The sequence below is a fragment of the Hyposmocoma kahamanoa genome, unplaced genomic scaffold (assembly GCF_003589595.1).
Source record: "Hyposmocoma kahamanoa isolate Upper Pololo Valley unplaced genomic scaffold, ASM358959v1 202, whole genome shotgun sequence".
NCBI lineage: Eukaryota > Metazoa > Arthropoda > Insecta > Lepidoptera > Cosmopterigidae > Hyposmocoma > Hyposmocoma kahamanoa.
In genome coordinates, this window is record NW_020653726.1 from 529154 (window position 1) to 554146 (window position 24993).

Here is a 24993-nt window from a genome sequence, read left to right on the forward strand (position 1 = left end):
CATACATGCTACTACAACTCCTAGTCCATTAATTGTGGAATTGAATCTTGCGGCGCAAGCGCACTTGACTCGCTCATATTCGTTGTAATTTTCACGTCATTATGCATAACCTCAGTAAGGCGGTTAGTTGAAAGCTAACGTGGTCATAGAAAATGATTATGAATGTTATAGACGTGACAGAGAAATTTGAATAAAATACCTGTATCGTCAGATAAACTATATTTATTTATTATGACTGAATACAGACGTGACGGATTTTATTGATACTTTTTTTATAATTATTAGTATTATTTTATACAGTGATTAGTACTATGGGCGCTTGAAGTTCCAGATTCGATCCCTTATTTGAGCCAATTTATGAAAAAAAACATTTTTAAGTTGATCCTGGTCAGGGTATTCTGGGTATTGCCTTCAGAATTATCGGTACTCTGGTACTCATAGTACAGGAAATTCCCTAGTTTGAGACCAGAATTTTGAAGTGATTGTCTGGCATTTTTTCCCTAAATACTTCTCTTTTTGGCAAGCTTCCAATAAAAAAGAATCTAATAGAGAGACAGATACAAGATATTATTGCATCGGGAAGTATGCCTTACATTTTGAACAATTGTGAAATCTAGTCCCCGTATACTACCTACGTAAGGTGGCGTGCGGACGCTTCGGGCTAGATCTCGTCCTACGGCCTCATCACTTATGATTAAAAAAAAATTAACGTAGCTCTTTAATGGCGGCCATGTTTTAAATGGCAAAAAGTAAATTTTAACTGCAAATTATTATTAAACACCAATAGAGAACCCCTGATGGCGATTTTCAGTAGAATTAAAGCAAAATTTTATCAACCTTTAAAAAAATTTTGTAAGGCAGCCATATTGAAAAATGACGAAAAATAAATTTTGGTCGAAAATTATTATTTAACACCCAGGGACCCACATGCCGATTTTCAATCGAATTAGAGCAAATTTTCATCTGCCGCCAAAAAACCCTTCTATGGTAGCCATATTGAAAAATGACGAAAAACCAATTTTGATCACAAATTATTATCAAGAACTCCTAGAGACGCTCATATGCCAATTTTCAAAGGGATTTGAGCAATTGACATCGCCATCTTGAATTTTTTTAACCCAGGCAGTTGACCAGTTTTATCCTCTATGACATTCATTCGAGCACCTCCTACCTATCCTAGAGGTTTACCCAGAGGCTTTGAAATTTGTATGGCGGCCATCTTGTTTATTTGAATTTCGAACATTTTTTACTTCCCGACCAGGGTATCTATTTTTCTAAGTGAGTCAGGGTTTGTAGCTTTATATATATAATGAATAAATACATTATTTCTCTCTGTAAGTATTTACAAATAGTCTTTCCAAAAAACCTTGTACAGACTTAGACTTACAAAGTCTACAAATTTTGATTGTAATAGGTCGTTGAATTTATTTAACGAATAAAGAAATTATGAAAATAAATTTTTGAACAGAAGTAGGCAGTTACTTTACAAGGTTACGTTTGTGGTAATGACACATCTGCTCGGTAAGTTGTCTAGGGGTCCGATTAGGGAAACGCACGCAATTTACATCGCGTTACGATAATCTAGCTATGCATATTGCACTCTAACTATTTTACTCAGTACGTCTAATCTCTTGATAAGTGTAATGGGTAATTGAAATGAGGATTTAATCGTAGCTTCTTAATAATTTATGGTTTGTTGGAGTAAATTATTGCTTTAAAAAGTTTTCTTATAAGCTGATGTGGGAATTAAAATTTAAATGAAAGTTGTATTGGTTATTGAAAAAATTATTTCAGTGCACAGCAAGATGACGTCACAAGTGTAAAGAAAACATTTGACTGTTTTTGTTTTTTATTAATAATAATAATAATAAATTGCCGTGGAATATCGCCTCTCCCACTTAAACATTCTAAATTAATCTTTTAGGCCTTAGGAGAGCCTTTTAGGAGATTCTTATATAGATAATAATAATAATAATATAATGAGTGTATGCGTTATTATTATCGCATCCAGCACAAATGCGGAAGGCGGTCCTGCTCAATACAGAACGTAATGTTTGCCGGTTCTTGAACCTGAGTTCCTGAACCCGGCCGACTGTGCCATTGCCGGGGAATAATAATATGCCAGACAACCACACCAATTCCTGGTCTCAAACTAGGGAATACCCTGTACTATGAGTACTATAGCAACGGAATTCACCTTGGGCACTTCCTAGAACACCCATCCTAAAATCAGAAAATAGATTCAGAAAAGTTCTTTTCCGGGACCTCCTCGTCTAGCGCTTACGGAATACTATAACTATTGGGCGAGATAGTCAAATTAATAAACTGGCAAATAAATAAAAAATCCAACAGAAAATGACAATTTTTTGTTTTATATTCCACATCATCTTCATCATTACGATTGTCAACGCAATAAACCTCCCATGTACCAGGCTGACCCAATGTAGATTGGGGATTTCGCATGTTTCTTAGGGATTGTAAACCTTGTTCAACATGTAGGTTACATAACGATATTTTTCTACATCGTTAGAAAGATATAAATTCACATGTACAAGCCGCCGCAGAGTAGGGCTCTAAATTACACACATACAAGGGAAATTCTTGGTCTAATTACTAACATTCTTATACAATAAGGCTGAGTATTCAAACACCATAAACAAATTTCCATATTTAGAAGTAAAAGTTGTGTTAATAAATAACGTTAAAAGCACGAATGTACAATTTATATGTCATATGTTGGAGCTGACTTTTAAATGTTTGTGACAAACTACATACAAAACGTTTTCTCCTTCTTTTTCTTAACATTTTTTTATTCTTTACAGATTCGTCATCGATTTGGCCTCTTTGATGAAGTTTGCACGTCTGGAGGAATACAAGTTCGTCACTGTAACTGGGTTCGATTTCTGCGCGTTTCAGAAAATTATGGACCACAAGTGAGTATACTTTTCACTTCCAAATTAAGGTTAAGCAAAAAGTTCTATAATTGATATTTGATGTTTTTTTTTACTTTACATTTCGCTGTGTACCCACCGAAGAAATTAAAGCGCATCTTAGAAATCGTATTTAAATTATGTGTATAATGAAAATTATCGATTCATTATTCAAATTACAAAACAGACTAGCAAATATTTTGATCATATTTTAATCTACAGAACGTTATAGATTGTAGCTTCAATACGTTTGCCCCAGAGATTTTGGACCATTATTTACAAAAGCGAATCTGAGGAAAGCAATGTTACAGTAACCAATCATATTTAGATATTATTATACTTAGATATTTCCGCTTAGTTCATATAACAAACAAAACTGATCTTTACTCCTTTTGGTTCATAAAGGAGTAAAGTGTGTGGAAATACTCACGAAACCATTCAATACTTGTCCAGGTAAACCTAGTCTGCACAAAAGTAAAAGGCGAACCAGTCTATGAAGCCGTCAAACCAGTGTCAGCCCATACAGAGCTGGTAGTGTACTACCTTCCCGAAAGACCTGAGGAAATGTTCTTTGTGAAGATGAGGAATAACTTATATAGACAGACCATGGACTCAATATTAGAAGGTGAGGATATTAAATTATCGTCTTGATTTTGACGGTACCAAATTTTAATTTAAATACATTTCAAATTATCGGTCAACAAAATAACAAACACAAGAAAGAGACTCACTAAAAATTTCCTTGTTGCTAATTAACACTTTACACAATTTAAATGTTATGTGATAACTATATCAAAACGACGAAAATTATTGTTACAGCAAAATATCTAAATAATGTTTTTTTAAGAAACATAAACAGTTACCTAAGAAAACTGTGAAAGCGCGGAATTAAAATTAGAGCATAAATTCGATTTAACTCAAAGCAAATTAAAAGTGAAAAGCCAAATTCCTAAAACCACGACCAATTTTAATTTCGACAGCCATTTCCTAAATTGCTCACCGTTACAAACATGCCATGTCTATGTGGGCACATATACGCCTTAATATTTTAATTAATTATAAAGTGGCGCTAGCAAAAACGTTAAAGAGAAAGTAGATCAATCGCTAGTGCATACGGAACAAACACATGTTTATTACTGGACCGGGTACTAAATAATTTGAAGTGCTAAATTTAAAGTGATGGGCCGGCAAAATCTTCTAGTAAACGCTTTGTTCACAAACATGAAATAGCAATGAAATATTTTACTTGCTTCTTTTTTTATTGAACACTAGCTAACAAAGTATAAATATAGTAAGTATTTAACTCGTGAAAAAGTAGGCCTTTACTGGATCTAATACTTCAAAAACTTTTGGCGGTATAGGCACAACGACACACAAAACTTTTATCGCAGTCACCTGAATAATAATGGAACGCATATGAACCAAACATACAAACAATTATTCATTTTTAAATGTGTGATAATATATGTAAATGTTACTTACTTGCAAGGGCGCTAAAAGAGCGATTTCTCTGGTTGGATAGTCTTGTAGCTTTTTACAAGTGTTAGGTTTCAGTGCACCTTATAGCATCATCATCATCAGCAGTCCAGTTCTCGGATTATCGCATGCATTTTCTGCCAGCTATTGCAGATCGTCACTCTATTTGGTCAGAGGGAGTATAGTTTTTAATCCAGAACTCATTTCCATCAGTTATTCTATATAGCATAGTTTACCCTTTATTGTGTTTGTAATGGCATCTCTTACATTTATAGAAGATCTGTGTTTCTTCGACGTAACACTAATTATATTACCTATCTTTAACTCTTTATTACCTACACTATGTTCGCCACGTCCACATACGAGTATTTATTTGCAACAAAGTCTGATATAAACTCGCTAGTCTTATCTGATTTTATTTTCTCATAAAATAGTGATGAAAAGCTAATTATCTCCATACATTAACCTAAAAGAATTTTCTTTTACGCCTTATACTCAATACGAGGTTGATTTCTTGCATCGTAAACTGAATCTGATTAAGATATTATAAGGAAGTTTAATTGGCACGTAAATGTTTAAGCTCGGCTTTACATGCTTGCCACGCTTTTACATTTCATAAATTACAGCTTAAAATGTATTTTTGCTCCCATTAAGCTTATAAAATATCAAATGACCTTGTTAGAGTGTACTTAGTTATTAAGTGTTACCAGGAAACCGTCATGAAATTGATCGCCTTTCATTATTATATTTAAGAGCCAGGCACTTGTAGGCGTAGCCTCCTCCAATCCACGGCTTCTTGACCTCTTTATAACCGCTCACCTTGGTGTTCTTCTTTATTTGGTCACTGTACGTTATTATTGGTATTCCTCTCGTTTTACCTCTCTACGTAATCATACTATATTTATTTATTAGGCACACCAACGGTTACTTTAAAAGTTCATGTAGGTATTAATACATTTCAAAAACTTAGTTTAATTGCGTAACTAATTATAGGTTCATCAATTATAGGCGCCTCATAGAAAAAAAATATTTAAACAGTGTTTATTTAAAGCACCAAGAATAATTTTAAGATTAAAAAAATAATAACTTAGGAAGATTTTTTTAAAAGTAGATTACACAACACAATTCAGAGAATAACCGCTCACGCGATACATGCAGCCGTAGACGCATACCACACCTAGCGGTGCCGGTGATGATTTTATACCGATTTATCGGATATCGAAGTTTTAACAGGTAAAAGAACTAATTTTAATTGCTATTTCGGTAACTACTCTAGCAAACCATAAAGTTTTTAATGCCTGGGTCTGGCATTAAAAAAAATAAACAACTTCAAAAATACGTCACGACAATCGTGTGTGTTATTGTTTGGGCTGGTGATTTCGGTGTTTATTTATTGAAAACATACCGTAAGTAGCGTTTTTTAAGTTTACCCTGAATATAAATGTTTATAAACTATACTTTAAGGAGTAATTACATGGTAAACGTTAGAACCACTCAAACGGAATATTATCATATTTATCCAGGTACACCAAAAATTTCATTAGTGCTTTTTAAGTGCAGGATTTGCGGTGTATTACTGCATTTTATTTGAGATGTTTTTGTTGATAGTACAGAGGGTATTTATTTAGCAATGCAGAATAATAATTTTTATTTATAAAAACTTGTATTTAAACCGAATGCTTTTCTAATTTGCGAAACCAAATAGCCACCATTTTGCGGTAGGAGGAGCGCATCGCGTGAGCGGCTAAATAAGAAACGTTGCTATGTTTCTTATTTAGTATCTGTTGCCCGAATAAAGAAAATTAAGAATTTTGTTTCTGAAACCCAACAATGAGTCAACGAAAAATTCTGCATGTTTGAAGCAGGCATTATATAAATTAGACTTACGAACTACGGGGGAGTTGGAACCCAGTTTTGGTGAGTGAAAAAGCATTATGTAAAATCTCGGAAGTGTGTCGGGAACCTTAAAATTTAAATTACCAAACAGATGAGGACAGAACCTTATTACGAATAATCTAATAAAGGAAAACCATATCTAATAGTTCTCTGCACTTCGAAAGAGGCGAAATTTTAAAATGCTCAAATCTCCTGTCGCATGATTAGAGTTTCTTTTAGAAAGACCAATAAAGAAAGATAACCTCCCATAAAAAGAGCTTTTGGACACGTTCCAAATACAGTGAGTTAACAGCATTGTGGGGTCGCCTCACCATACTTCCACATTTGAATACTATCCTAACTAAGCCGTTGTAAATAAGTATTTTCACCTGAACGCTGTACATGTTGTTTGAAACAAAGATTTTTAGATAGTCAAATTATCAAACTTGTTCCAAGGGGCTATTGAGTAGGCTTAAACCCTGCCCATACTCATGTTCAACAACAACAACAATGAACTTAAAAACTAACGTAATTATTACATCCATAACTTAACAGATTAAATTCAGAGTGAAATAAAATTCACGCTATCGCATCGGCGAATATCGTTTCCCATACTAGTCCGGTCGGCGCATCAAAGGACATTCCTGCGCAGGCGTCTCGGTTCGGTAGTCGGCCGTCATGATTGCTTTTTTATCGCGTTAGGCAATGGCCAGTGTGTGATGAACTGCTGGTGATAGTGGAACGTGAGATATTGTTCCTTTTGAAACGTAGTTGGTATGAGACTACGGGTTTAAGTACGATCCTTGAAAAACGCTTGAATGTAAATAATTTTCTTGAATGCTTGAATACTTTATAATGCCAAAAACAGTTTTAACGTAGTCTGAAGAGTTGAAAGATCTGTTGTTCTAGTTCAAACAAATTTAATATTAAGATTTTTTTTCTATTAACTGTAATTAATTTTTTATTAGATACCGTTGCATTATAGCACTTTTTTGGAAGTATTTTTTTTATTTAATTCTTATATTATTTAAAATTTAATCAAGTCCTTTAAAAATACTTAAATTTGAAGCAAGGTACTAAATCCAATGTTGCAGTAGCAATCTCTTTATTATTATAAACAAACCTTTTACCGACCAGTTAAGTTACATATGAATCGATAACGAAAGCGGCTTCGTTTGCTTCAATGCAGACCGATCCGATCGGCACTGAGACCATATCGATTATTCCAACGCAGCTGTCGACGGATGTACTTTATAAAAATGCATACGACTTACGAACTTTGTGAATAAAGCCGCTATCAAAACAAAAAAAAAAGTTGAACACATAATTGATGATATTGAAGAAATAGATGCTTTTAACAAAATTCTTAGCAAGGTTGTCGGTGAATTCGCAAATAGAGAACGCAAAGACGCACAAGATAGTATCTTACTACCATCTGTCTAGTTCCCGCGCCATATAGAGTATTTCCTATCCTCCGATCTTGAAATATACCTATCCGTGCACCGGATAACGAATATACATATCCGTTGATCTGGAATAGAAACACGCTGCGACTAATTAAACTTCTCCATCTTACGACAGAGACTTCAGCTCCTAAGATTTATTGCCAATCTCAATAGATTATAACTGGTGATCGAACCCGCATAGCTCAAATAATAGTTTTCTGTTAATAATTGAGAAACAGAGACGACAGGATGGTATAAACATAAATATTGCGTTAAGACATTCATATGGTTTTTACGGTTGTCATTATATCCGCTCTAAATATCGACTAGATTGGATCACTTGATCACCCGGTTAATTTTATGACAACATATTTTGTTTGTAGTCGAATCGCTTTAAAAGCAATTTTAACTAGCAATAACTCGTAACACTCTGTGACGATTTATTCAAATTACTTAATGAAATTCTATTTTCTATTCTCAGATTCTCCATTAGACCTATCCACTTCTCTCTTATCCCGGGTATTATTACCAATATCGCCACCATCGGGAACTGAGGATGAACACAAATCGGTCTCAGGAGATTCTCTCACATCGTCATCAGTCGGTTCGAGTGAGATCTTAGAGATGACTCCTAAGATTCAAAGAAGGCCTGCGAAATCAGAGAGAGCGCTGTTACCTTGTGAAGTCTGTGGAAAGGCCTTTGATAGACCTTCGTTATTGAAGAGACATATGAGAACACACACAGGTATGTCAAGTACATTTTCTTTACCATTCATTCAGTACTACACAATAGTGACGTGACTTTCAATTCTTTCGTTTACTATGCTTAGTGTTTTAGATTATTTCACATTAGTTACATATTTCTAGTTGACGATAATTGTTGTATGGAATAAATTTTATAGGCATCAAATTATGTTGTTTTGCCAAATAGGCATATAGATACTTATACTGATACAAACTTTGTTGATAAAAATGTATATAATTATTTTAGGTGAAAAACCGCATGTTTGTATGGTCTGCAACAAGGGATTCAGTACGTCAAGTAGTCTTAACACCCATAGAAGAATACATTCCGGTGAAAAACCTCATCAATGTCAACACTGCGGAAAGAGATTTACAGCCAGTTCCAATTTGTATTACCATCGAATGACACATATTAAGGTAAGTTATTTATTTATATTGTTCAATAGACTATGCGTAGCTTGTATTCTAGATAAGAAAGAAAATTCCGATACTAATGTTTGAGATAGAAACGAAAAAAGAGAAACAGATTCGATAAATAATTAAAAAGACAGGGAAAAGTAAGAAATTTATCGTTAGAAATATAGTTTTCAGTTCAATTTATCAGTGACAAAGACCCGACTATGTTGTTTTCCATTTACTACTCCAGCTGTTCATTTGCTTATAGTTACTTCAATAATTTTAAAATCTTTATGACCTTATTGCACTTTCAACAAAATATTAATAATTTCACGAAATTTCTTTACTATTATACTGTTATCTTTATTTCTGTATTTTTTGCTGCGGTGTTATGAGTTATGCAACTCCTTTCTCAACTTTCATGTAGCCATAACTGCCTTTGTTTTGGTATTGAATGTAGTTCACACAAAGCCATAGTTCAGTGCGTGGTCGTCGTAAGCGCAACGGGGCGGAAAAGTCTTGTGTCTTGGACCGTGATCGTGGGAACAGGTCGTAGGTTGCTTAAAATGGGGGAGTAATTTGAAAATCACATTGAAGATTTTGTGTTTACTTCAATTAGCTCAACTCCCATTTCTTCGTCCTTCTTTGGGGTCAATACTTTGGTACTTGATTGGTTATAAGAAGCTAAAGATTTGTTTACAACATGGGTCTTATAAAGAGTAAAAAATGTATACAATTTAGACCCAAAAAAATTAAGTAATTACCAACAATCACAAAAGCTCAAGAAGTCTATAATTTAAGTATAGTTCAAAAAATTTCAATTTTCTAGAACAATGCATACATATAAGGCTTAAATTAAAAGAAACTAGCAACCCGAGATTGTTTGTGAAGTCGTCATTGTGAACGTTTTCATACAATGTCAATAAGGACTAACATTTAATAAATAGGTTACTGTAAAATAAGGTACACTTTTTTAAATTATACACCCAGTGTTGTTAATGTATTGCATTTCAAAGAAACTAATTTCGACTTTAGTCTAATATACAATGAAATCAAATTCCACATACCACATAATAGGCAATTCTGACTTACAGTTCTCTTGAACTATAAGCCAGTGTTCTTATATTCTTATATAAGAACAAGGAAAACTTAAAAAAATATCAAAGAAACATAAATACGCCATGATAAGATTGCGATATTCATATCCCATTGTAACTAGTTTACTCAATCACGGAATCTTACACATAGATAATTGTTTTGCAAAACTCTTGTAAAAAACAAGACATCCTTGATGCAATGGACAATAGTGCCATTATTGTTTTTTTTTTTCTATAATTCACATGCCTGAAGTGAAGTATATCCTTCAATGAAAATGCTTTGAACATATAATTGGATTTTTTCATGATATTGTCATGTTACGAAGTCACGTTGTGCTTTGTATCCGTGATTGTATGCAATCAATAATTCCTAGTTGCAATCGATAAGTTCTTAAGGTGAACTTATAATTTGTTTATTAAATAGACAAAATCCTATCACTACAAGACTTTGACACTTTTTTAGCAGTCCAAGAAAGTATTGTCACCTTGCCTATTTCAGTTTTGAACGGTTAAAGTGAAATTATAAGCACGTGGTATTTGTCAACTTTAGGACTCAGGGAGATGGGCGTTAAGGCTTTGAGATGTCTGCAACTGTATGGGTAAGTGTCTCACTTACACCAAATCCACAACTCGTTCGTCCTGTCACTTGATATTATAAAAAGAACAAAATGGAACTATCCATAATCGAAAGGAAACAATTTTCATTTTCTTCTTATCGTGTCGATGTTTCCTTTTAAAGGTGGAGGCTTTGTAAAGAGTTGTCATAAGGTCTATGGTTGAAGAATCTTGTTCAAAAGATTATCCAATAGAATTAGTAAATTTCGCATAAATTGCACGATTTAAAGTCTTCCCTTTTCCATCATCGGGGGACTAAACGTAGGCTGGGGTTCCACCCCTATATCTTCCATATTTATATGGCGAACGGGTGTGGAGTGGAATTCTCTGACTGCAGACTTATTCCCTGAATATGCATTATTTAGGAGTGCATGCACTTTTCATCAGGTGAGATGGAAGTGAAATGCGCACTTATTATTTAATTAAGAAAAGTCTATGGAGCAAATCCTTACGCAATTTGAATTTCCTATAGCAGAAACCTTAATTTGGAAATAAAACATTATTCATCTACACAGTTAACTCCATTATTATATTTTTTAGCTTTTATATTAATGTTATTGCTAAAGGTATTCAAATACTATAATAAAATTTTAATTAACTTGAAACGTGCTATCATGCAAAAAAATGACGAAAGCAAAAACATATGTACGTATATTATGACATATCAAATGAAACAATTAAGCAATGTTAATAGGAAAACTAAAACGTAGTAAGTGCTAATTTATTCAAAATACTAAATTACAAGTCAGTAAGGCTTGGTGCGCACTTACAGTGTGATGTTACCGTGTTCAGTTCCCATAACGCCCCACCTTTAGTTTTTACTTCTTTAACTATGACCTCATGTGTCCCAAGACTTAAGAAAATCATACTACAGTGACGGTGAGTGAGCACAGGGCTGCTACCTGTATCTTGAGAAGTAACAAAACGCATGTTTTACAACTATACTCTCAGTTCTTCAAAGGTAAACTGAAATAAGGGTAAGGGTGCTGGTGAAATTACAGGCACATGTGACTTATCAACTAATGCGTCCTTTCGACAGGCGCAGTGGCAGTGCCCCTCAGATCTTTGTGATTTAAAGCTCTGAGCAGCACTGCAACTATTCTGGACAAAAGCGGCGTGTCACTTACCACCAGGTGTACGCTTGTTCGTCCCATCACTTGGTTTTGTAAAAAAACATTATATGAGTTAACATAAAATATAAAATCTGAAAGATGAAAACACATGTAAATAAAATAACTATTAATGCCGTTTTACATAGGTATAAAGAAACACCTGTATTCAACATAAACCCATTTGTACGTCCGACTGCTGGGCACGATATTCCTTCGTCGACTTGCAAATTTTGATGTTTTCCTTCACCGAAAATCGTATGGTAAATTTCAAATTAAATTTACACATAAAAAAATTTAATTTTCGCATAAAAATTCCGAAAAACTCACAGGCGAGCTCAAATGCAAACCCACGGTCTCTGCTTTAGAGGCTACCACGGCTTTAACATCTGGATTAGTAAGTGGAAAATCTACAAATCAGCAACTACTTAAAACTTCGATACGTAACAATAAATAGTCAAGTATTAGCGCTAATAACATATTTAAAAACGTTACCAATAAAACCCGATGCGGTCGAAATGGATTGTAACCAGTTAACAAAGAGGAAGTAAAGTAATAAACAACGAAAAAACTTCCAACATGTAGACAACCCTGATGTCTTAAGGCGCAGGTGCGGTCAGGTAGAAGGAGCCAATAAATTACCGGGTCAGGTCAACGTGGGAACTACCCTGTGTTCAGAACTGTGACCACAATTTTATGGAACAATTGTTGATGAACTGCGATTTGCTTCTTCGAGTATGCTTTGTACTTTTTCTAATGTTTACCTATTATTGCAATGCGATTTTCTAGTAAGGATTTTGTTTTAGACATGTTGTGGATTTGAAACTCAAGTAGTTGTTATTTATTTATTTATTGTGCAAAGGATACGTCTCTGGTAGTCACAGTCAAATTTAAAGAGAATCCAACTCTAAGGGTGGCAATTTAGGGGATGATTCCGGTTTATTGAATTTCGCCTAGTTTCCGTGAACCGATTTCAATAAATCTCGTTCGGTTAACGGAAAGTGGGTGAAATTCGATAGGTCGGTTTAAAAAAGTTTCGTGTATAATTTCGACGTCTGTTACAGTGAGAAACAATCGATCCTTTTATTTATATGAGCATCTTTTTTTTACTTACTTTATCTTTATTTGCTTATGTGATACCAAATTTCGTATTAACTTAATGGTCAATGTTTTTGTACCCAAGTTAAACCACACAATGCAGCTAATCCAAACTAATCAGTTTCACCAAAACCAGTTAATTTCCCTTCCCCGAAACTGAACTCCGAAACACATTCCCACGTGCACCACGAACCGTATCGTACAAGACGTTACCGAAGACGCGTGCGCAACAGACCGTGGCTTCACACGCCTTGTGTGAACGTATGAGATGATATGGAATATTGTTCTTGGAGCATTTTGGAGATTTCATTTCATAACGTTTTACCTTTATGTCTTTAAAGTTCTTCAAGTTGAATGCCCTTTCTTCCAACTTAATCATCGTTTGTTTACTCTTTAAAAGTTTATTCTGCTAATTTCAGACTACATAACTCAGAATAAGCATTAAACTCATAGTCAAGAATTTTATTCAAATAAGCGTTTAATAATTTTAAGTAAGACATGTAATGTAAGGCAAAATGGTATACTTAGTGTACAAGTAATATAATAGCGACTAAATAGACTGACACTGAGATCAGATAGCATTACAATAATGTTATAAGTTTTAAAGTAAACGAATTAATACAGTAGAACATATTCAACTATGGTGAGATATCAAATTAATGAAACAAAAATATAATAAGATGATTTTATTATAAAGTGTACTAAGTGTACTAGTACTATGAGTACCAGAGCAACGAAATTAGTAGAACACTACCATGAATACCTAGAGTAGAACCAATTTAGAAAAATCTCGTTCAGTAGAGGTCATAATGCAAACTGTTGGACTACTTGCTAGTGACACCAAATCAGAAAGACACAAATGTCACCAACACAATATTGTACATCGAATTCTCAATACGTGATACAACCGTTCGCTGTCGTCTTGTTAACATTTCTCCAAGATCATTATATGAAAACACCCACCATAACAACCGATGCCATTATCATCTCGCCATAATAGCCACTGCTCCTAAAACGTGATTGATCTTACTCCAGCCTTCAAAGGATCTTTTCAGCTGTCACTGTGGTGAATTAAATCGGATTGGATGGCTAGTTAAGTGCGGATAGCAAAATAATAACGCGAACACAATAGACTGATGTGTGCGACTGATACACAATGGCTATTATTTTGAGAGCTTCGTCTTAAGTAACCTGGAGAGAGATATAGAGCATTGAGTGTTGATAGCTGAGAAAGGGAAAATGGACACATTAAAAAAACGGACGGAAAGCTTAGCTCTGATTTAATTGGCAGAAACGTTTACGTTTAACATTTCTTGTGTTTGTGTAAAAATTGATCACTCTAAAAAATATGAAGACGTTTAGATGATTTTATTCCAAACAGAAAATTATCGCAACACTTCTTTATTTTTTCTTATCTTTCTCCTTCTTATCGTATCAATGGCTAACAATGTAATGCGCAGGCCACACCGCGAACGAAGCTAAGCGAACTTAGCTTAGCTCACGTAGCCGGGGTATCTTTTCATACTTCATTTCACCGTGAACTAAGCTAACCGAGCTATCTAAATTAAACCCAGCGATCCCGGTAGGTATGTAAAACATGTCGCCCTTCTGTCGACCTTCAACCCCGCACGCATCACTACTTTATACGAATTTTCTTAGTTTAGTTTTACAAGCGACTACGTGAGCTTGCGCTTAATGCTTTCCATAATGATAAAAGAATTAGCCAATCGGCGTAAGGTACTCGTCGATTGTTACCCAGGGTGCACCAGACGTACCTTCAGTAAAGAAAATGATACGTCGTGAGGTGAGCTCCTTCCGTGCACTTTATTATCGCAAAGTAATAATAAATTGAGGTCAAACTTTCATCTATTTTACATTCATAAAAAAACTTATTTATCTGTCTCATGGCCTGAGGCGAGGAGAAGCGCGGGACACGTGAGTTGCCCTTTAAATCGGTAGCTATGTCCGGACATTGTAGCAGGACACTGCTACTTGGTATCTCCGGCCGCGTAGGAATTTGGGAACTGAAGAGACGCTGTTAATTTGGCATCGGGAAGTGAGCGTGGCTTACAGCTCCGCCACCAATGAGGAGATTTGGTAGTAGATTTAGAATCGGCGACTCAGCGGTGGCAACCGTTACTCGTGTGGAGCGCGACGGGTAGTGAGCGTGCCTACAGGTCCGGAACATATCTGGAAAATAGGGAGGGTGCTGTACATGCACCCGGGGTGGCTCACCTAAGGCACTAGACTTACAGAGAACCGAATGAAGTCTGTGCAAACGGGCTGATCCAGGGTTAGGACCTGACTTAGATAGTCCCTGTGCGGTTCGCTCGCACAGGTCATAGTGCCCTTCTCGCATATCCAAGAGGTTAATAGGGAGATTTTTAATAAAAATGTGATCTAACCTTGTGTGGTCGATACTGACCGCCGTTGCTTACATGGAAAAAGAACCCTTAAGGTTGTAAAGCGTTTTCTTTGCTATTAATATACCAGCAGTTAAAAATACATAAATTATAAGCTTGTTTACAAGCACTACCTTAAACATTACCTGTTTCATACAATTGAGTACTTGTTTAAATACTTAATGTACTTAAGTTCTTGCTTAGCCTAGGTTTGTGGTAACAAGGTAATGGTCACTAAACAAACGGGGTTCGAATATTTTCCTGACCAAATGTCAATCACAGTAGTAGCGAGCAGCGTCAGTAACTGCAACTGACAAACGCAAATAGCATTCTGATTTGAGACAACTACCAATCTTCTTGACTCCTCGTTATTTGCCCTATGGTTTAAGTGGAAAGTGTAACTAAACAGCTATTCAACATTTCTTTTAATGCAAAATAAAGAGCGAAAATTACATAAAAAAGTAATTTACTTTTATACTTCGCGATTTAAATTTCTGGAAGGTGAATGGTATTTGAATACCCATCCTTTTTTTTTACAATATAAAGTGACGGGACGAACAAGACGTTCCTGGTACTAAGCGACGTGCCTACGCCTGTTCATAACAGGTAGCGGTAGTCACAATTAACGGTTGCCAACCATTAACTGTGCAATCTCCAAAAAACATAGTGGTGAAAGAAAAAACGCTCTCGCTTCAGAGTTGCGTTTCAATTTCCCGCTCCAAGTTTATGTCAAGGACAGCATCTTATAGCTTTGTGTGGTCACCAATTGTAAGGAACTGCATCGTCTGATGGACAGTGACAACAAACAAACGAGGCCCTAACGAGGCGAAGTGTCAAGTGTCCAGTGACAATACGGGAAAAGGTGCTGATACGTTCAATGTGCAAAGTGTAATTGGTATTAAAACAGTTACATGGAAAAACGTGTTTGGAACTACGCCTTGTAAACTCAAAGCTTGTATTCTAATTTGACAGTCATAAAGGTGATATTTCTAGGTTGCAACTTAAACCTTCTCCTTATAACAAATCCATGTCTAGCTGTAGAATATATCAAATTAAACTAAACCATTGAACTAAATGTTGTCGTAACTTAAAAATGGTGGTATTGAGAAGAAATAATTTACAATTTAAAAAAAAAACTGAATGAATCTTATAACGAAAAATAATAAATGTTTTTATTTATACATAATGAAGAGTTTTGCAATAGGGACATAACATTTTTAAAATTCATTCCAGGTGGAGTACAGATCTCTTTCTTCATATGAAAGCTTAACTTTTATGAAAACATGAAAATTTAACTGCCTCCGTGGCTGAACGGTTACCATGCCGGACTGCCACGCAGAGGTCCCAGTGTCGATTACCGGGCCGGGAGAAATATTTGTATGGCTTACATTTATTTCTTACGTGAGTTTGGTTGTAATTTGTAGTTGTCTATGTGTGTATCCATAGCACTTGCGATACATGGTTTCCCTAGTATGGGGCTATGTTGAGTGTGTGCGTTATTATTATAAAAAAAGCATGTTTGCAGTGTTCAATTATTTGCAGTCAATTTTCCACATATCGGCCGAAACGTTGGCAATTTCGCGTTACATATTTTCCTGAGCCCATTTAACGTTATTGGCTTGTTAGCATAAACCAACGACGTACTTTACTTAACGTAACCCTAGTAAAAAGTAAATTAAATAAGTAAGTTAAGTAAAAGTAAGTTAAATCGCACGAGAGAGGTGGCCATTTGACGGACCATTTAGAGAGATTACACAATTAACGAACTTCCTCGTCAGTAGATCGATTGTTTGCAACCAAACTGCTAACATACTCGCGGTGGTCATATGAACGAGATCGAATTCCATTCTTAAATGTAACTTGTGTACTGCACCTGGAATAAATTTCAGATCGAAATCTCAATTATTCTGTGTTTTATTGAAATACAAAATTGTTGCGTCCTTATTGAAAAACCCAATATTTAGTTATCTCTTTATAAACGCGAAAACAAATTTATTGGTTCCATTAAGTAATTTTTGAATTTGCTTATCGACTTTTCTCAATTCCACTACTTTTGAGTTATGACAATATTTGGTTTCACGTGCGATATAATAGGTCGATGATTTAATATAATTTTAATTTTGGTACAAGCACACCTACATACAAACCAACCTGATAAGTAAAGGTGTTCTACGTTTTTTTTTAACTTAATATCTCTCTACCGGATGCTTATAAAAACCAGGTTAAAAAATACTATAAAGGTATTTAATAAAGTTCATTATTATTAATTACCCGCACAGAGAACAAACAACTTAAAATTGCACCTTTTTCTAAGTACGTTGGTGTACATGTGTACTTTCTGGCGAAAAGGAGCCCTTACTATTACGTCTTTAGGTAAATTTTTGCTGTAACTTTTTATATTAGGATTATATTATTTAACTGCCTCCGTGGCCGAACGGTTACCATGCCGGACTGCCATGCAGAGGTCCCAGGTTTGATTCCCGGGCCGGGAGAAATATTTGTATGAGCTACATTTATTTCTCTCGTGAGTTTGGGTGTAATTTGTGGTTGTCTATGTGTGTGTCCATGGCACCCGCGACACAGGGTTTCCCTAGTGCGGGGCTATGTTGAGTGTGTGCGTTATTATTATTATTATTATAAAAAAATTAAATATATTTCACACTAAATAAAAATTAATCAGAAACAAGAAGTAATAGTTCATATAGAAACATTAAACAATGTCCATCGTTTCCACTACCTATTTTTTAAGATCGTATTTAAGGAAATTCAGGCTCAGTTAACTTTAGATTTCAGAGTTTGTATGCTGCTTGCAATATTACACGGGCTATGTTGAGTGTGTGCGTTATTATTATTATTATTATTAAGTAGGGCCATGGAGTAATTACTGCTCTGGTACTCATAGTACAAGAGAGACAAATTAATTAGTGTTATAATGTAACGCATTGTTATTTTGATCATAAATTTAAAAATGGTAATCACGTGTTGCATAAGGTTCCTTTTTTACGTATTCACCCACACACTATCCGGCATTAAAGGCAATACTGTCTTTACGATGCCATATTGCTTTTATAATACCATTAAAACTGTATGGGACCGGTGCGGTCGCGTCTGTTGTGCACCTGCCTTTATACGGCCCTAAAAGTTGTGCCGGTAAAGATTTTTTAAGGGTACATTTCAAAAACGAAACTTCCCACAAATTATTCGTAACATGACCTGGATATAAATATGAATAATTCAACATGATATTCAAACTAAAATTTATAGAGCAAATATGAATAGAAATATGGAGAGATTAGGGAAGTCCTTAAAAAGGTCAAATTAAAGTATTAAAAATAAACGGGCAAGTGTAGAGAGTAGATATGAATGGAGGAGATAGGTTTGTAGCTTACTTAAAGCCTTTGCATACGGCGTACTATATACGCGCGTTTCACGCGTAATCTGCGTTTTTCCAGGTACTGCAACTTTACTGAGAAATGTCATAAAATTTAAAAAAATTATTAATTTTGTATACCTCATGCCAAACACTTTTCAAAAGAGAAACATTAACTTTGAATAGCATAAAAGAAATTGTATGAAACTGAATTTGCAAATGATCTTAAAAACTGCTCCACTTAATGCAGAATCAGGAATAGTACAATACTATTGAAATTTTCGACAAAAACTTAGTCATTTAATTTTTTTTCGTCATCAACACCCTACTAGCCGAACCGATTTCTAAACAAAATTATGTTAAATTATTGAGTTTTAAGACAAACTACTCGTAAGGTACAATAAACCTACGTATACCTACTTAATTCGAGCAATAAGTCATTTTCAACGTGTTTTAAAATGTTTGTGTCCAGATCCATTAGTTATTATAACTGTGAAATGCTGAATATGGAGCATAAATTTAAATAATCATTTGATTTTAAAGTTTCCACCGGCTCTTTTGGAGGTGAAAAGACTCTTTATTACGTCATAAATTTATAATAAGAATTTAGCAATGTCAATCTTGATAAAGAACGTACCTATAATAAAAGTTTCGATTGTCAATTATATTTTGCTTAACCACTCTGATTTCCTGGTATGATACGAGATGACTGTAACTATTTTTTGATGATATCAAGTGACGGGACGAATAAGCCGTGCGCCTGGTGGTAAGCGTCACGCCTGTCCATTGTAATTTCAATGCTACTCAGAGCTTTAAATCGCAAAGCTCTAGGTGCCACTGCCACTGCGCCCGTTACCCTGAGACATAAGTTGACAAATCTCATGTGCTTGTAAGTCACCAGCACCATTACCCTTCAAAAACGCTACGCAGTAATGTTAGCATTACTGCTTGGCGGCAGGAGTATATAAGGCAAGAGGTAGCTAAGGTAAAAGTAATTTATGGAACAAAATCGAAACTGCCAGGGAATTCTCCGGACGTGCGACCTAGTTTTTGGCTCGTATGTAGTTTGTACGTTACACAATTCACATGATTCGTTGATATATCACCCCGTCGCTTTCATTTCTCTTTCTTAAAGCGTACAACAAAGGAATAGAATACACCATTGGTATCTCTGGAAAGTGAATATTGGGTGAGGCAGAAATAGTATGAAATTAAGATGTATGCTGTAAAACTGAGGCTTAGCGCAATATGTGCGATATTCATTGACGTGGCAGTATTTCTCCGAACGAAATCTTCAGTTTCAGCACAAGAGCTCCTTCTATTGCTACTACAGTGTTTTCCTTAATTGAATAACTTGTTGGTCTTCCCTACCTCTCTAATACCCGGCTAATTTTCTAACAACTCGTTCTTCTTACCCTCTCGACCGTTTCTCTGAAACATAGTATAAAACACCCATTAGACAGTTCTACATTACATTAGTTATTATTTATGCATTTCTAATTACTCGCATATGTATAGAATTGTACCTATTAAAAATGTTCGCAGCACCTTTTTCCATCCAATTAATATCTTTCTTGTTATTATAAAATTTAGAAATGGCGGTTTTATCATTCGAATTTTTTTTCACGGTGGTATGCTACGAGGGCAGATAAAGGTTCGGATATGTAGACAGGTGAATAAAAAAATATTGAATAGTAAACATTAGGTTTATTAAAAATCACGATGTTTTACAAACATGACGTTCTAATATTTTTTTCGGGAGAGCGTCAGGTATGTTATGCTGAAGGCGCAGGCTCGAATCCAGCCGAATCGAAAGGATTTTTCTTAGAGCGTTCAATCTTTATATAAACAATAACAAATTAGTCATTGGTAAACGTCAACCAAGGCGAACTTACCACGCCCAAATTGAGGGCATTCCAAAGAAAGGTCAAGCCAAGAATTTATAGAACCGACGAACGTATATGAAAGCATTGATACGTGTTGATGAGAGAAAGATATGTGTTAGAATTATGACTGGACTATTGAGTGATTTACTTAACCCGATGGGAAGGGTTTGAAGTATGTATGTAGAGAGTACATGACATTCTAAATCGATCTATCTAAATAACATTTTAGCTACAGTAGAGCTCCTTGTTTTTTTTTATAAAAAATAAGTGCGCATTTGACCTTCATTTCACCTGATGGAAAGTGGTGATGAGGTCGACCATGAAACATGCACACCCAAACAATGCCTATTCATTCTAACCTTGAAAAGGTCCAAGTTATAGCGTTCGGGGCACAAGTCTGCCGGTAGGGAATTCCACTCTCTAGCCGCTCGCCATACAAATGTGGAACCGAAGCGCTTCGTACGAATCCTGGGAACATCCACGACATAGGGGTGGAATCCCAGGATTTCTGGGATTTCTTCACCACTGACCCTTGCCTTGGTCAAGTACCTGTCCACAACTGTGCTGTCATCAGCATACCCAAAGGCTCCTGGAATTAACATATCATTGATATGCAGCAGAAAGAGAATCACCCGATGTTCGGAAGAGTAGCCTTCTAAGACCACTCGAATCGAACGTTCACTCAAGAAATCCGAAATCCAATTGCAAAGGTCAGTGGGAAGCCCATAAGAGGGAAACTTGCTTAAGAGGCTTGCGTGCCAGACCCTGTCAAAGGCTTTAGAAATGTCTAAAGACACTGCAAGGGCTTCGCCATGTCTTTCTATAGCCTCGCTCCATAGATGAGAGGCGTACACAAGAAGATCCCCAGTAGATCGCCCTCGTCGGAATCCTTACTGGCGATCACTGACAAGGTCGTTGTCTTCAAGGTACGCCTGGAGACGGTTATTAAGTACACGTTCCATAGTCTCGCAGAGTATGGAAGTCACACATTCCGGTTTTGAAGGGTAATGGAGCTGGTTCACCAGACTTATCAACTTATGTCTAAGGATAATAGGTGCAGTGGCAATGTCCCTCAGATATTTATAATTTAAAGTTCGGGGTGGCAGTGCAACCACTAACTGCCTCTGTGGCCGAATGGTTACCATAGTGGTCTACCACGCAGAGCTTCAGTTCGATTCCGGAGCCGGGAAAAATGTTTGTAAGGCCGATATTTGTTTCTCTCGTGAGTTTGAGTGTAATTTGTGATTGTCTAATGTGTGTGTCCATGACATCCGCGAGAAAGGGCTTCCCTAGTGCGGGGCTATGCGTGTATGCCTTATTATTATTATTATATCTATTATAGGCTCTCGCTTCTCCCAAGGTCTAAAAGATTAGTTTTTAAATGGGAGAGACGGTATTCCCCGGCAATAGCACATTCATTATTATTGTTATATCTATTTTAAACTCTCTCCTCTCCCAAGGTCTAAAAGATTTATTATTATTATTACCGATAAGCGTGTCACTTAACTTGTTCGGTTCGTCACTTGGTATATTAATAAAATATATTTCGATAAAAACCATTAGCAACAACCACGTGATATAATTCAGCTACCTCGTACCTTTCTCATTATGTTTTCACCAATTTTGGCCAATTAAATTACTAAGAGATATAAAAAAAATCTTTGATATCATTAGTTTTTCTGTCTGCTTAATTTCGAGTTACCTGTACATCTCGTTTTTCCACTTTACATCTTATGGCCTTCGAGAAAGTGTCAAACAACTCCGTTAATCAATAAATGTGAGGACAAATCGGTATATTTGGAACGAAATTCAACTATCTTTACTGCCACTTCAAGTCGTAAACTAGTACAAGTTACATAGATTCTTTATAGAAAGTTGTACATATAACTATAAATAAAAATACTTAATTAGCTTCCTGTTTTTACACGTTTTTGTAATTAATTAAAAATGCGTTATTTAGTAAAGTATCATGTTAACTGCTTGGCTTTAGGATATTTACGGTATTTGCCGAATTTAGTGAGAGTTGCAAAGCTCATTATACACCAATGCGAAGCGAAAAAAAGTTATGTTTTAATAACCAACAGTTTCCGTTATTTTGTTTGTGCGGTGTGGAGACATAGTATAATAAGACAAGTGTGGTAACTTCATGAAAACGTAGTAACGTGGCGTGTATGTATGCACGCCCGCCACGTGCCGTATACGGACTCACACATTCGCAACAAGTGCGTCGTGAGATCATCCATCCATGTCCACTACGACTTGCACTGGAGCCTTATCATGAACTTCACTAAAACAAGTCAATTACAATAAACTAAGTCGCATTTGAACCGCTAACTTGCGCTAACTTTAGAGTTAAGGCTTCCGGTCTCTGATGTCGACGATTGTATTTGACGATCTCACCTAGCCACTTCTAGGTTTTTTTTAATAATATCAATTGACGAGACGAGTAAGTCGTGCGTTCGGTGGTAAACCACACGCCTGTCCGTAACAGTTGCAGTGCCACTCAGAGCTTTAAATCGCAAATATCTCGAGGGTACTGCCACAACGCCCGTCATCTTAAGACATAAGTTGACAAGTCCCATGTGTCTGTAATTTCACCAGTACGATTACCCTTCAAGACCGGAAGATAGTATTTAATGCTGACTGTACTGCTTGGCGGGAGAAACAGGTAAGGTGGCAGTACTTTCCAAATGAACTCTTACCCGAGGAGCTTACTGCTACTAAAATCTGCTCAGTTTGTATGGTCTGTCTGTAGAATACGTTCAGGGAAAATCGTCTTCTCAGGTCAGCAATATGTTCAGAACTCACTCTTCTTCTGTTAAAAAGAAAATGTCCGAATACTCATTTTGCCATTACCATGTACAGTCAATGCCCTAAGATACCTGTCCGAACCGATTATTTGGTTTTGAGTAAATCAGTGTGAAGAAAAGTGTTAAACAAACCTAACCTTTAAACAGTGACCAGTAAAATACATTTTGCTATGACTTCCTTATTGCATGATTACTGAATGACGGTTTAAGGGAGCGTTCAAATTAGCCGCTGTTAGCCGCGCTGCAACCGCGCGGCGGCCGCGTGACGTCCGCGCTATTGTCACTTTTCATACAATATCTAGAAGCGCCGCAACCGCGCGGCGGCCGCGACTGTCGCGCTGCTGCAGCGCGTCTAGAATTGTATGAAAAGTGACAGTAGCGCGGCCATAACGCGGCCGCCGCGCGGCTGCAGCGCGGCTAACAGCGGCTAATTTGAACGCGCCCTAGGAATCTTTCTAAGCCTATTTTATATTTAATTACATAAATACAAATACAATGTAAATTTCAACCAAAAAGCTGGCATATCTCTAGACTTTTCTGTTGAATACATAATACCGCTCTCCTAACCATAAGGTCGGCTAGAGGGCCCGATATTTTAAGGATATCGACTGTACAATAAGTATAATCTTTCAAAATTCAAAAAAAAAACAAATACAGTTAATTTTAAATACATTCATTTTTATACAAATAACAACCGACTGCAATTTTGCGAGAGCGTTTCTTTTAAATACAAGATCAATTTATTTGGAAGTTACGAGGTAATTAATTCTGTGATACTTTTGATTCAAATTTAATCTAGGAATTTTATATTGCAAAAGCAGTCAAAAATATCTGTGTAGGTACCGACTTGTACAATAAACAAGATCATCGTAAAAGTGAATATTAAACTACTAATAAGTTGTTTGGTCATAAAATAAAACATGACTGTGTGATATTATTAAAAGACCTCATAACACAAGGACTATATTATAGGACGGAATTGGCTGTACATTAACGAGTCGCCATATTTTACAGACTTCCACTCTGTGCCAATGAAATACCATTTTTTTAAAATAAATATTAGACAACATGACATACGTTTCTCTGATCACAAAGTGATGACGACCTACGTGGTCGAGTGACTAGCACACCGGTTTTCATGGTGTCGCCATCTCTGAGGTCCTGGGTTCGATCCTGGCCAGATCAATGTGTAGTACAACCGTTGTTTCCGATTCCCATAACACAAGCACTGTTGGGCTGCCTCGCGGAGGTCCTAGGTTCGATTCCCGGGCCAGGAGAAATATTTGTTTAATTATCTCTCGTGAGTTTGGGTGTAATTTGTGGTTGTCTATACATATGTGTGCCCATGGCACCCGCTGTACAGGGTTTCCCTGGTGCGGGGGAACGAGTGTTATTATTATTATTAAATTATAAAAAATATTGTCGTAAGGGAAAATGACCTTACGACAAAATGTGTCTTAGGACAATTCAAATTTCCTTAGGTCATTTTCCCTTACGACATTTTAATTTTCCACTGTCGGTCGATATAAATACCCAATAAGGGTAATAATTTCGTGTATCGAATAATTAAATGTCGTATGTGACATTTTGTATTAAGAAACATTTTCCATTACGACAGAATATTGCTTACGACATTTCAAATTTCCACTGTCGGTATTGTACTTTATGTGAATTGTACGTACTAGCCAAAAACCAAGGTCGCGCAACTTTCGGATAATTTTCAGGACAGTCTCAATCTTG

At 36.0% G+C, this 24993-nt stretch overlaps 1 protein-coding gene across 1 annotated transcript in view; it reads left to right on the forward strand.

Annotated features, from left to right (window-relative positions):
- Positions 1–24993, forward strand: part of LOC113226899 (zinc finger and SCAN domain-containing protein 21-like) — a 108952-nt gene that overhangs the window by 65300 nt on the left and 18659 nt on the right. The window contains exons 2-5 of the mRNA XM_026459697.1: positions 2823–2933; positions 3384–3555; positions 8208–8471; positions 8718–8887. Coding sequence (XP_026315482.1) covers positions 2823–2933; positions 3384–3555; positions 8208–8471; positions 8718–8887 — 717 coding nt within the window. The remainder of the gene's footprint in view (positions 1–2822; positions 2934–3383; positions 3556–8207; positions 8472–8717; positions 8888–24993) is intronic.